Source organism: Salvia miltiorrhiza, chromosome 7 (genome assembly GCF_028751815.1).
Source record: "Salvia miltiorrhiza cultivar Shanhuang (shh) chromosome 7, IMPLAD_Smil_shh, whole genome shotgun sequence".
Lineage (NCBI taxonomy): Eukaryota > Viridiplantae > Streptophyta > Magnoliopsida > Lamiales > Lamiaceae > Salvia > Salvia miltiorrhiza.
Window position 1 is genome coordinate 16,757,500 of NC_080393.1, and position 12,613 is coordinate 16,770,112.

The following is a 12,613-nucleotide window of genomic DNA, read 5'->3' on the forward strand; positions in this document are numbered from 1 at the left end:
TTGTTTATTAGTTGAGTGGAGAAAAAGTGTATTATTTTGGGACCCACCAATTAAATATATATAAATAAAAACTTACTAAAAATGAATAGGCCTTGAGTTGGTGGACGTCCCAAAAAAGAAAGAAGGCCTTGAATTAGTGGACGGAGGGAGTATTATTCACTTCATTTTTTTAATTTATTCACAGAAAAAGTATTCATGACCCATCAGTTATTAAAATTTGTATTATTAAAAGTGTAGTACTCCCTCCGTCCCTGAAATAAGTTCATCTTTTTCCTTTTTGAGACGTCCCCAAAATAAGTTCCTCTTTCTTTCTTTCTATTTTTGGACAACTACCCCACCACTAATAATACTTTATTTATTCTTACTTTTCACTTTTTCACCACTTCCAATACTAATTATAACACTTTTTCACATTTTCACCCCTCCCAATTAGGGATGGCAACGGGCTGGATCTGGACCGGGTCTGGCCAATACCAGATCCAAATCCATTTTCATATACTAGATCCAGATCCAGATCCGTGGATCTGAGAATTTTGGATCCAGATCCGCGGGTCCACGGGTCCAAATCCATGGATCTACTATTTTTAAATTAAATTAAAAAAAATTCACAAAATCAACAACATCTAATTTCCATCATGAAAAATATAACACAAAATACTTTTATCTAATTACTTTTAGTTTTTATTCTTTTGAATATAATTTATTTATTATTTTTAATTTAGTTAATATTATTAGTAAACTAAATATAAAATATAAAATATATATATATATAATAAAACGGATCCACGGGTCGGATCTGGGCCGGATCCGGATTTAAAATTTCAAGATCCAGATCCAGATCCGTTTTCAAAACTGAGATCCAGATCCAGATCCGTCGGGTCCAAAAAATTGAGATCCAGATCCATAAAAACGGATCTGGATCCACGGATCTGGACCGGGTCCAAGATCCACTGCCATCCCTACTCCCAATACTAATTATAACATATTTTTCTCCACTATCAATACATTTTACCACTTTTCCTTAAAACCCGTGCCGTCCCCAAAGAGGAACTTATTTTGGGGACGGAGGGAGTATATTTTTGCAAGACGGAAGGAGTAATATCTACCTCTTTCTTTAATTTAACCTATCAGCATCATTTCGTCTCACTCCTCTCTCTCTACCTCACCGCGGCGGACCTCCCCTCCCCTCCCCCCCCCTTCTTCTCCGGCGAGTATCAGACGACACCAGCGCTGGCGTCGGTCGCCGCCCCCGACCTCCCTCACCCTGGCCTCTGCTCTCTCCCTCTCGCCCCACCCCTGAACTCCCTGTCCCTCGCCTCTACTTTCTTCCTCTCGCCACCCCGTGGCCGCCGCCGCCTAGATCTGAGGTGGCGTGGTTGATGGCGGCGAGGCGTAGATCGTTGATGTCACCGCCGCTCGTTCTGGGTTTTCCTCGAATCGGAGGACCGCGAGGGCGGCGCAGGTTCGCTCTTTGCCGCCGCGGCCGATTTGGGGGCTAGGGCTTTTGATGGGAGCCGACGCTCGCCTGTGAAGGTGAAGGAGCGGTGGCCGGTGCTCCTGAATCTAAGGGTGGTGGTGGTTTGGGAGCCGGCAGATTCCTTTTTCTTTTCGTTTTTTTGTTCTGGTTTGGGGAAGTATAAGAGGGATGTTGATTCAATTCAAAGAGAGGTTTGTGGTGGTTGTTGGCAGATCGGTGGTCGCCGGCGACGGAGAGTTGGTTTGTGGTGGTTGTTGGCAGATCGGTGGTCGCCGGCCGCCGTCGCCATCGTCTGACGGTGCAGTGAGAAGGAGAAGAAGTCAGATGGAGGAAGTAATTATCTCATTAAATTTGGTGGACCACACTCAATTAACTCATAACAATAAGTTTCTTAATCTCCGTGCCCAAATAAAAGTGGCCACTTTTATTGGGACGGAGGGAGTATAAGATTATTATCTAAAGAGTTTATAATTAGTTGTAAAAATAAGTTCTAAGAATTTATAAACTTCTAAAAAAATAAGTTAATCTACCTCAATTTATTTTCTCATTATCTTTTAAGCAACACTCATTTTATGAAAATAACTCAACTATGATTTTTTATTTTCATTATATATCATTCTAATCTCATCTCTTTTCGATTTTCTCTCTCTAACTAAAAATTCTCTCTCAACATATAAGCTCAATTATCCAAATACGTTGACAACTTATAAATTCTTAAAAAATCATATTTTATAAATTTTTGAAACATCTTATAAGTTTCAAGAGCTTACAAGCTCTTTAAAATAAGCTTTGTCAAACACCCTCTTACTAGGATGTAAAATTTGGGCCAATTATCTACATAAAATAAGATGGTGTAAGCAATTACAATATTTTGTGTAGCCTAATTTGTACGGTAAATAATCTCACGAGTGAAAGATTTTGATGTTCCGCAAAAATATTTTTTATTGAACCACCCGAAATATACCTACAAATAGCACCTAAATTTATCTTCTGAAAAATGCCATATATTTAATCTAGGGGGAGTGATTTTTGGACACCAGGTGTCTTAGACACTTCCATAAAAAAATCGATTTTTGCTTGGTATTTAATTTGATCGATTTTTTGTTATTTAGTGATTTGTCTAAAATATTATTTCTAAAAATATATTCAACTGATTTTGTTATTAGTCGATTGAATATATTTTTGGAAATGATATTTTAGACAAATTACTAAATAATAAAAAATTGGTCAAATTAGATATTAAGTAAAAATCAATTTTTTATGAAGGTGTGTGGTGTCCAAAAATCTTTTCCCTTCTAGTTTTAAAACTAGACCAATTGTTAATTATTGAATTAATTATTAACATGTCATCAAATTCTTGCAACTAATAAGGTGGCGGTTGGCCGGGAAAACCTCCATGACTAACCATTAACCCACCCAAAATCGAATCGAATATCGACTATAATAAAAAATAAATTATTGAATAAATATATAGGAGCGTAGTTGTTGTCTGTGACACTTCTTCTAAATAGAGGCTTTAACGCGTTGTTTGTAGCTTTATAAATTGCCTCATTATTTCAAACAAACATATTAATTCTCCCACCCTTAATTATCATTCATCTTTTTGGGTTTCAAAATGAAGAACAAGTACTATGGCTCCATTCTTCAGAGCGAAGCCCTCGCTAAGGTTTTATTTCTTCTCTCAACGCATTTTAAATTAATCAACCAATGCATTTCAAATTACTCATCTTTGCAAATACTATCAAATAGATTATTATTATTATGTTACTTAAATACTTTGTTCCATTTTCTTTATTGAACTGTTGATTGTATTGCAGTATATTCTGGAAACAAGTGCTTTTCCCAGAGAGCACGAACAGCTCAAAGAGATCAGGACAGCTACCGTTGACAAGTATAAATTTTGGTATGATCATCTAATAATAATTAAAGTTATGATAGTATGAAAAATAAATTTCTCTAATTCATTACTAAAAATTGGTGTATATTATTTTATCAGGAGTCTAATGAATGTGCCTGCCGATGAAGGCCAGTTTATTTCTATGCTCTTGAAAACTATGAATGCCAAAAAGACATTAGAAGTTGGAGTTTTTACCGGTTACTCACTTCTCACCACTGCTCTTGCTCTTCCCGACGATGGTCGGGTATGTTAATTTCGAGGACAAAAAAATTAAATCATTATTAAATATTATGTATCGGGCACATATGGATTATAATTTTGGGATATTCGTTTTCCAGATAATCGCAATCGACCCGGATAGGGAAGCGTACGAAGTCGGATTGCCATTTATTGAGAAGGCAAACATGACTCACAAAATCCAGTTCATCCAGTCTGATGCTATGACTGTCATCAAGGACCTCCTCTCCAAGGTAATTATCATAAATTTCTTTTGAAATAAAGTTGGGGAATGTTAATATATATAATCGTGCATTTTTATAATAGGAAATTAATCTAAGTATTTGGTTATGATTATTAGTTGTGCCATAGCATAACAAAAAAAAACTACAAGTTGAAATGTTCTTATATTTAATTATCAGGATTATGACTCGATCACCACTACCTTACACCATTATTAGTGGGCCGGTCGCATATTTCTTTTTTGTTATAACAATTAAGTAGTCATTAATTTTCTATTCCAACAGTGCAACCTAAAATTTGTGATATAATTAGATAGAAGAACAGTAGGATAGGATCAAACTACATATCTATTTTAAAATATAAATTATAAATTGTGATCATGTGATGAATTATGAGCTAATTGTTAAAATAGGACCGTAACTTTGAGTATTTTTAAAAAAGATGATTATATGTTACGGAATTTGAAAATCAGGACTGTATGTTAGGAAATTTGAAAATGATGACTATAGCTTCTATTTTTATATTTACACTCCTATTTAACATATCAAAATGATGACTATAGGCTCTATAACTTCCATCACATCTCGAAATAGGAGTGTAAATGTAAAAAATAGAAGTTATAGTCATCATTTTCAAATTCTGTAACATATAGTCCTCTTTTTGAAAACACTAAAAGTTACGGTCCTATTTTAACAATTAGCTCATGAATTATATGTGAATTATGATGAATTTGTTGTGAAAAGTGAATTAAAAAAAAATGAAATTTTCAACCCATATAGGATTCGAATTTAGGGCGATAAATTCATTCAATAAAGTGATGAATCTATCATAAATTTTCACGGCAAGGGCTCAAAAATGGTTCATAGTATATATTTTAAAATGTGATTTTATTTTATGTAATCCTAGCAGGGCCGGCCCTTGCATAGGGCCAAAGGGGCAAGGGCCTAGGGCCCCCTAAATTTAGGGGGCCCCAAAATAAATACAAGTTCACTAATATTAATCCTATTAAAAATTTTAGATTATTTTTTAAATATTTTTATTGTATATAGAACATTGTTGATTATAATGTGGTTATTGTCCCCTAAAAAAAGACTATACTGGTTATTGTAACTTTAGTAGAAAGAAGTTTTTTAAAATTAAAATCAATAAAATTATAGTAGTATATATTTGCATTTTACTATATCTCAAAAAAGGTTAAATGTATTAGCAATTTTATACTTTAAACATGGGGTATTCTTGAAGAGGTTATTGATAATTTTGTTCCCAAAATATTAAAAATCTACTTTATTTCTATAATTATTTGATCATTAATTTATGATTTATTGCACTTTATAATAATGTTAGTTATATATGCGGCTATCTCAAATTTGCTATAAAATTATGAAGTTTGATTTTCTAGGGGGCCTTTTTTTTTCCTTTCGCCTAGGGCCCCCAGAATGTCAGGGCCGGCCCTGAATCCTAGAACAAATAAATCAGATAAATTGTTGAATGTGAGTTTAGATGGGAATGGAGAAATTGTGATTTAAGAATAATTGATGGGAAATGAATAGGGTGAAGAAGGGACATTTGATTATGCATTTGTTGATGCGGACAAAGAGAACTACATCAACTACCACGAACAACTGCTGAAGCTGGTTAAGGTGGGAGGAATTATAGCCTACGACAACACGCTGTGGTCCGGCACGGTGGTGGCGGCGGAGGATGCCGAGATGGACCAGTTCTTGAGGGGCTGCAGAGGACATATCCTTACTCTCAACTCCTTTCTCGCCGCCGATTCCCGCATCGAATTGGCCCAACTTTCCATCGGAGATGGCCTCACTTTGTGCAGGCGTCTCACCTGATTATTTTCAATAATTAAACCATTTGCTGTCTGTCATTTTGTATTGTTCTACACTCAACTTTCATTTCTTTGCAAGTTTTACCAATGTAATTTGTTTACATAACTTCTTTGATATATTTTCCTTATGTTTAATTTTATTTTATTTTTATGTTCGTATTCTTTTTTTTTAATTTGAAACTACTTTTTATATTTTACCACGGAAAACGTTGTATTATTTTTATATTTATATAAAATTAATATCAACTCCATTATCATATTTATAAATATATTAAAAATAATAATTTTAACTTAATATTGAAAAAATAAAGAATAATTCATAATAATAAAAATTGGTATGATGAAAATTGAAAAATATATTTATCCAAATAAAGATGAGATAGGAGAGATTTTTTTTAAAAAAATTAATCTTTAAATAAGTGCTCCCTCCGTCCCGCGAATTTTGAGCCAATTCTTTTCGGCACATGAATTAAGTAGTATTTAGTATGTTAAGTGTGGTATGTGAACAAGTGAAAAAGTGAATAAAGAGGAATTTTTTTGCCAAAAAAAAAAAGACTCAAGATTCATGGGACGACCGAAAAAGGAAATGACTCAAGATTCGTGGGACAGGGGAGCATAACTTTTACGCTTTAAATCAAATAATTATGTAATTATCCTTCAAGGGTTCTAGGTTTTTCTTTCTTTTTAATAAAATCACATTTTATATATATAAAAAAAATAATAATAATTATGTAATTATGAATCAAGATTTAAAAATTGGATTCCGAATTGAATCCTGCCCAACCCCATACGTAATTGTATCTTATTTAGTTAGGAGCCCAAATTCTAATTCCAATTCAACACTTTTGAGCCCAAGCTTGAAAGTTTGTCGTAGCCCAGTTTGCTGTTTCATTTTTGTTAATCCAACTTTTATGTAACTAGTTTTGTTCGCTGAGACATTAGTTTTTCTTTTGAATGTTAAATAAAATAATTTTCATATTTAAAACATAATAATTTATTAATGATATATGAGTATCAAAATTTTTAGGTTGTATAACATACCGATATGAGTAATTATTGCTTGTTCTTTAAAATATGAATTGTCATGGCTGTTAGGATTAGGATGGATAAGTACTTGAAACAATGTCTGTTATTGAATTTTTGTATTATTCAAGTAATACATTCTCAACGAGATCGATAGATGCATAGCAGTTGAATTTTTAGTATTTTTGTTTAGGGAAATTATATGGAGCCATAATTATGGCTGCCATAATACCCCTTAAATTTTCTGAAAATAATAGGTGACTATAATGCCCTTTCATTAATTTTGAGATAGGATATGAAGGTCAACTATATCTACAAATATATGATTCCCTTAACAAACTTAGCAAAGCTATTAAAAAGGAAAGTAAGATATTAAATGGATAATTTTATTATACTGCCATGATTGTGAGTTAATCGTATATAAGGCTACTACGGTAGGCATTAACTTTTAAGTTATTTTTCTAGCTGAAGAAAACAAACAAACAAAAAAATAGCTGAAGAAAAATAGACGCAAAAAAAAAACATTTTTTTTTTGCTAGAAATGAGAATCGAACTTCAGTCGATATATGTACATGTTTCAACTTTGTTGCCACCATACCAATTAATTACTTACAAATTTATTTGACACAATCCTTAATTATTTAAAAAACTGGTCTCATACAAGTCTTTGTGATGCGTTTTTTTCTTTAGAGCAAGATAATTTCTTTAAATTTTTCAATTCTATTTGGTATTTTCAATTTTTTGTTTTCATTAATTTAAGAGCATGACTAACATACTCATTAAATTACCTTGCTCTATAAATTTAATCATTATTATACAATACCCATTAAATTTAATATTATACTCATTAAGATGATAATATTATTGTTAAAAGCTATTTTAAATCATATACTAATATTAAATCATTTTTAGATGACATTTTCTTATGTATTTTATCATTTTCTTGTTTTGAAAATACCATAAACAAATAACTGTATATGATATGATAGTATATTCGTCTTTCTGCACTAATGAATCATACTATGATTGTCGTTTAGTAAATTTCAAATACGAATTAATAACTACCTAACACTATAGAGTAGCAAAATAACAACATATTAGTAAAAATTGGATCCCAACATTCAAATTTTGAAATACGAATTGATATAAAACTAACTAAGATGATGCTGGAATTTAGGCTGAAAAATTGGATCGCACATTGAGTTTTTTGTTTGATTATTCATAGTACAAAAATTAGAAATTAGTACATGGGAATTAAATTGAAAAAATTATAATTTGAACCCGATAATAATAATAATAATAATAATAATAATAATAATAATAATAATAATAATAATAATAATAATAATAATAATAATAATAATAATAATAAATTATGTGATTTTGAAAATGAAATAAATATTTGAAATTATGCGTAGATTGTTATATGTGCTAATTTGAGTGTTAATATGACTAAAAAGTTTATATTAATATTGATTATGGGAGTAGAGTGTTATTGTTAGTGTTAGTGTGCATATTGTAAAATTAAAAAAGAAAAAAGAAACACTTATAACTATTACATACATGCGACATAAGAAAATAGAAATAAAAGAATATTAATATTTAATAAAACAAATTGAAGATACTATAAAATAATAAATCAAATAGAACTAAAAGAATAATAAGAAAATACTACTTCTAAAGGGAATTCATATATCCTAAAACCTATCAAATATCCAAAAATAAATCCAATTCATTTTCGGTAATAACTAATTAGGCAAATATAATATAATTAATTTTTATATATAAACAAATAATCTGTAATTATCGGTAATAACTAATTTGGCAAGCATAGCATAATTAGTTTTTATATATAAGGAAGTAATCTTTAAGAATCAAATTAAGAAAGGAAAGAAATATCTGTAGGGGTAACATTGTAAAATAATAAATCAATAACTAAATATATAATTGCAATAAATATAAAATTACCATTCTAACCCATTATGGCAGCCATAATTATGGCTATTTAGCACTACCCTTTTGTTTATTGATATTATTGAATAACCTTGATCACATTAATGTAGCAGTTGACTTGGGAAAGTACACCTACAAGTTGTTTTATTCTCTCTTAATTTGACTATTGATACCATAACTTAAGAAATTAATTTCACCCATGTATGTCTGTAAAATGGCTATGCCAGCTACCTTAGACCTTCTAATTGGCAAATACACATGCATAAAAATGATTTGACCTTGACTTTGACCTACCTCATTCATTAATTAAGGCAATACTCCATATATACATATATAGTAAAACCTTGTTCCTTTCTAGCTAGTTTACGTTATTTTCCTGTGCATGTACAAGTTGACTTGTGCAAATGCTCTCTACAATTGCTTTCCTTTATAGGATTATCTCTCTCTATGTATATATGAATTAAATTACGATTTTATTAGAAAAAACAAAAAAAAAACTATATATATATATATATTCACATGTTTATGTCTGTAAAAATGGCTTTGACAGCTTGCTTAACTAGACCTTGCATTGCAAATGTACTTAATTACACCAAAGTTGAGTTGACATAAGCGATGCTCAAGTTATCCAAAATCTGCAATATAATAAAAACTAGTACATATATAATTACAGTACTCACCATTCACCTAGCATATACACACAATGCAGCCTCTCCCAGGGGCGGACGCAGATGGGTGCAAGGGGGTACAGCTGTACCCCCAAAAAAAAATTTTTTTTTTAGTATATATACATATATACATAGTATAATATATTTAGATACAAAGGTTGGAGTGTTCCCTAAGCAACTTACAAGTTACACGCCTACAGGCTACAAACACCAAACACCAAATTAACATATTTTAACTCCCTTTCTCTAATCCCCATACCCCCAAAAAAATCCTAGCTCCGCCAAATTAACAAATTAACATAGTATAATCAATCATTTACCTCAATTCTTAATTAAATAAAAAAATTGAACGTACACATTTTGTATTTGGAATGCAGAGTTATTACTAATTATATTTGTATTTTAGTAAAAAAAAATGTCTAAAATATATTGAAGGCCTAAAAAAAATTTCTCGGGGGCTACCGCCCCCGAACCCCCGTAAAAGTTCAACCCCCTTAAAAAAACCCTAGCTCCGTCAATATTTATAAGATTATTTTTTGCACCCCCAGTTTTTAAATCCTGGATCCGCCACTGGCCTCTCCTATTCTTCTTCTTCATCTACATCACAATCTCATATGCAACAGCAGGTACGCCTCAAATTTTTCAAAATATTTGTAGTCTATATCTTGATCAACATCATCTATTTCCTAACACCAAAACACATGTTACTTTATTTTCCAATAGATTTTCTAAAAAACCCGGATTTCGAAATCCCTCCCGCCAATGTAACAGCAAATACCAGTACCGAAGCAAACTCCATTCCCGGCTGGTCAGTCAGCGGCACGGTCTGGTACGTGGCCTCCGGAAACAGCGGGGGCCACGCCGTGCAGTTAGGCCAAAACGGGAAGATCAGTCAAAGACTCACAGCCACCGGTAATTATAATAATGCGTTAGATTACATTGTGAGCTTCACTCTTGCTGCACAAAATATACAGTGTGCTAACAATCGGACTGCTCTAAACGTAACACTCCGCGATTATTTGGATCGTAACCTATCAAGAGTGATCTACATGTTAAAGAATTCAAGCAGAAATGCGTGGGAGAGACATAGTTTCAAAGTGCCGCAAATGGGAGGGAAGGACTATGTCGACATCCACATCCAAAGCGTCGCCGGATATGATAACGATAATGACACGTGTTGGCCTCTCGTCGATGCATTTACTGTCAACACCAATCAAATGCCTATTTGGTACGATGGTATGTATGCATTCTAATCTTGTTACACTCTTAACAACCAAATACTATAATCTTTGACAAGAAAATAAATTTATTTGAGTAGGAAACATGTTATCAAATGGCGGTTTCGAGGTGGGGCCAGCATTCGGGAACAAGTCTGGAAACGGGATTATACTAAACGAGGAAGACGATGAGTTCTACTCTCCGCTGCAGCAATGGTCCGTAATCGGAAGCATAAGATACATCGACTCCGGCCACTACAAAGTTCCCGGCGGCCGAGCGGCGGTGGAGCTGCTCTCAGGTGGGGTCCAGAAAGACTTCCCCAGCCTTCCAACGGCAAATAGCTACACACTCAACTTCACGGTGGGGGACGCCAATGACTCGTGTGCGGCCGATTTGGTAGTGCACGTGCGAGTAGGGGCGAGCGTGTGGGAGTTCAGGGTGAAGAGCAACGGAACGGGATCCGCGTTCAGACATAGCGTGGGGTTTAGGGCTGAGGCGTCGTCTCTCGTCTTTTATAGCTATGAGGAAACGGTAAGCGGAGATGGAGCGTTGTGTGGCCCTGTTTTGGACGATGTGATTCTTGTTGCTTCCTTTGGAGAGAGGCTGGAGCTGTGGCGTCGCCTTTTATTTATTGCTTTTCTCATCATCGTCATTGTGGCTTGATGTCATCACAAATTAATAAAATAAATTATACTCTTAAAGATGTGTGAATGTGGATTCCCACCGTTGATTGTTTTTTTTAGTTTTCTTAGATTATAATGTCGTGATTCAATTTAATTTACGATTTTAGCGTTCATCTGGTAACTCGGATTTTTCGTAGAAATATTATATATATATATAATTGATATAAGCTTAATTATTATATAAAAATTTATAAATATAATTTTAATTGAATATAGAAAAATAAATAAATAAAATAAAGAAAATTTTATATTAATAAAAACTGATACTTATGAAAAAGCAAAAAGAAAAAAAAATGAAAATAAAAAGAATTGAAAATAGTTTTATTATAAAAAAAAGGAGAGCGAAGGAGAATTGTCTTAAGTTTTAATATTTAAATAAATGGAGTATAATTTTTACATTGTAAATCTAATATTTTCATAAAAGTATATCAAATTAAAGCTTTTGTTGTGTTCTTTAATTTGTTCGCTTATCAAATATTTTATAATTAGCCGAAGTTGACAATTTTAGAAAATAAATAAAATAGAAAATAAAAGGATAAAGAAAAAATATAGATTACAAATAAACCTTTAATTTTATTATAATCATAAAATTATCACTTAATTTAAAATTGATTTCAAATTTAAAATTGCATTATTAATATATTAGAGCATCCGCAATGGGGGTTCCTTGATAGCCTACTTGATAGCCTACTTGATAGTGTTTGTGTTATTAAGTAGGTAGTGCTGCATTGGAGTTCCTTGATAGCCTACTTGATAATATTAGTTTTGATTTTATGTTTTTCATTTAAATTTTATTGCATAATTTAAATAGCATATTTTTGTAATAGTTAAATACTGGATTAAACATAAAATTTAAAATTACTTAAAACATAAAAAAAATACATAAAAAATATAAAAACACCTAAAAAAATACATAAAAATTTAAAAAACCTAAAACATCATTAAAATCACATAATTAAAAGCCTAGGATAGACCACGACGCCTGAGCACGTCGGCGACCATGGACGCGTGCAATGCACGTTGTGCGTCCGTCATGTGCGTCGTATCCGTGTTCAGGAGCTGCATATCGAGCTCCCTCTCCCGGATATCGTTCCTCCGCTGGTACTGGGCGGTGAATGCCCTCATCTGCTCGTCGGTCCTCTCCAACCTCTCCACTATTTCTGGTGGAGGATCCGAGCTCGTATGCGACGCTGCTGTCTTCCCTTTCCCTTTCGCCGCCGACTTCGCCGCCGCCTTGTTGCCAATGGGCCGGGCAGAAGAGATCTCCTCGCCCGACGCCGAGGTGGTGAAGCCGCCCTCTTTCGTAGTCTTTGTCCTCTTGGAGGCATGCACGTCTCCAAGGAGGTACATCGACTTGAACTTGGGATTGTTCCGGAGAACTCTTCACGCGTCCCAGAA

General features: G+C 33.0%; 2 protein-coding genes across 2 annotated transcripts; both read left to right on the plus strand.

Moving 5' to 3' along the window:
• The first annotated feature begins 2,876 nt into the window (after positions 1-2,876).
• Positions 2,877-5,826, plus strand: LOC130995615 (flavonoid 3',5'-methyltransferase-like). Its single transcript, XM_057920968.1, has 5 exons — positions 2,877-3,143; positions 3,295-3,380; positions 3,474-3,618; positions 3,713-3,844; positions 5,384-5,826. Exons 1-5 carry the CDS (start codon positions 3,093-3,095, stop codon positions 5,672-5,674), a joined length of 705 nt encoding a protein of 234 aa, XP_057776951.1. The 5' UTR covers positions 2,877-3,092; the 3' UTR covers positions 5,675-5,826.
• A 3,551-nt stretch (positions 5,827-9,377) lies between these two features.
• Positions 9,378-11,235, plus strand: LOC130993895 (protein DUF642 L-GALACTONO-1,4-LACTONE-RESPONSIVE GENE 2-like). The gene is made up of 4 exons (XM_057918930.1): positions 9,378-9,399; positions 9,863-9,940; positions 10,038-10,550; positions 10,633-11,235. Exons 1-4 carry the CDS (start codon positions 9,378-9,380, stop codon positions 11,193-11,195), a joined length of 1,176 nt encoding a protein of 391 aa, XP_057774913.1. The 3' UTR covers positions 11,196-11,235.
• The last annotated feature ends 1,378 nt before the right edge of the window (positions 11,236-12,613 follow it).

Bases quoted from the DNA above. Each gene is read 5' to 3' on its own strand.
- LOC130995615 (XM_057920968.1), top strand. From the start codon at position 3,093: ATGAAGAACAAGTACTATGGCTCCATTCTTCAGAGCGAAGCCCTCGCT. The intron at 3,144-3,294 runs GTTTTATTTCTT...ATTGTATTGCAG, and splicing joins AGAGCGAAGCCCTCGCTAAG to TATATTCTGGAAACAAGTGC. The intron at 3,381-3,473 runs GTATGATCATCT...TTATTTTATCAG, and splicing joins GTTGACAAGTATAAATTTTG to GAGTCTAATGAATGTGCCTG.
- LOC130993895 (XM_057918930.1), top strand. From the start codon at position 9,378: ATGGGTGCAAGGGGGTACAGCT. The intron at 9,941-10,037 runs GTACGCCTCAAA...ATTTTCCAATAG, and splicing joins AATCTCATATGCAACAGCAG to ATTTTCTAAAAAACCCGGAT. The intron at 10,551-10,632 runs GTATGTATGCAT...TTATTTGAGTAG, and splicing joins AATGCCTATTTGGTACGATG to GAAACATGTTATCAAATGGC.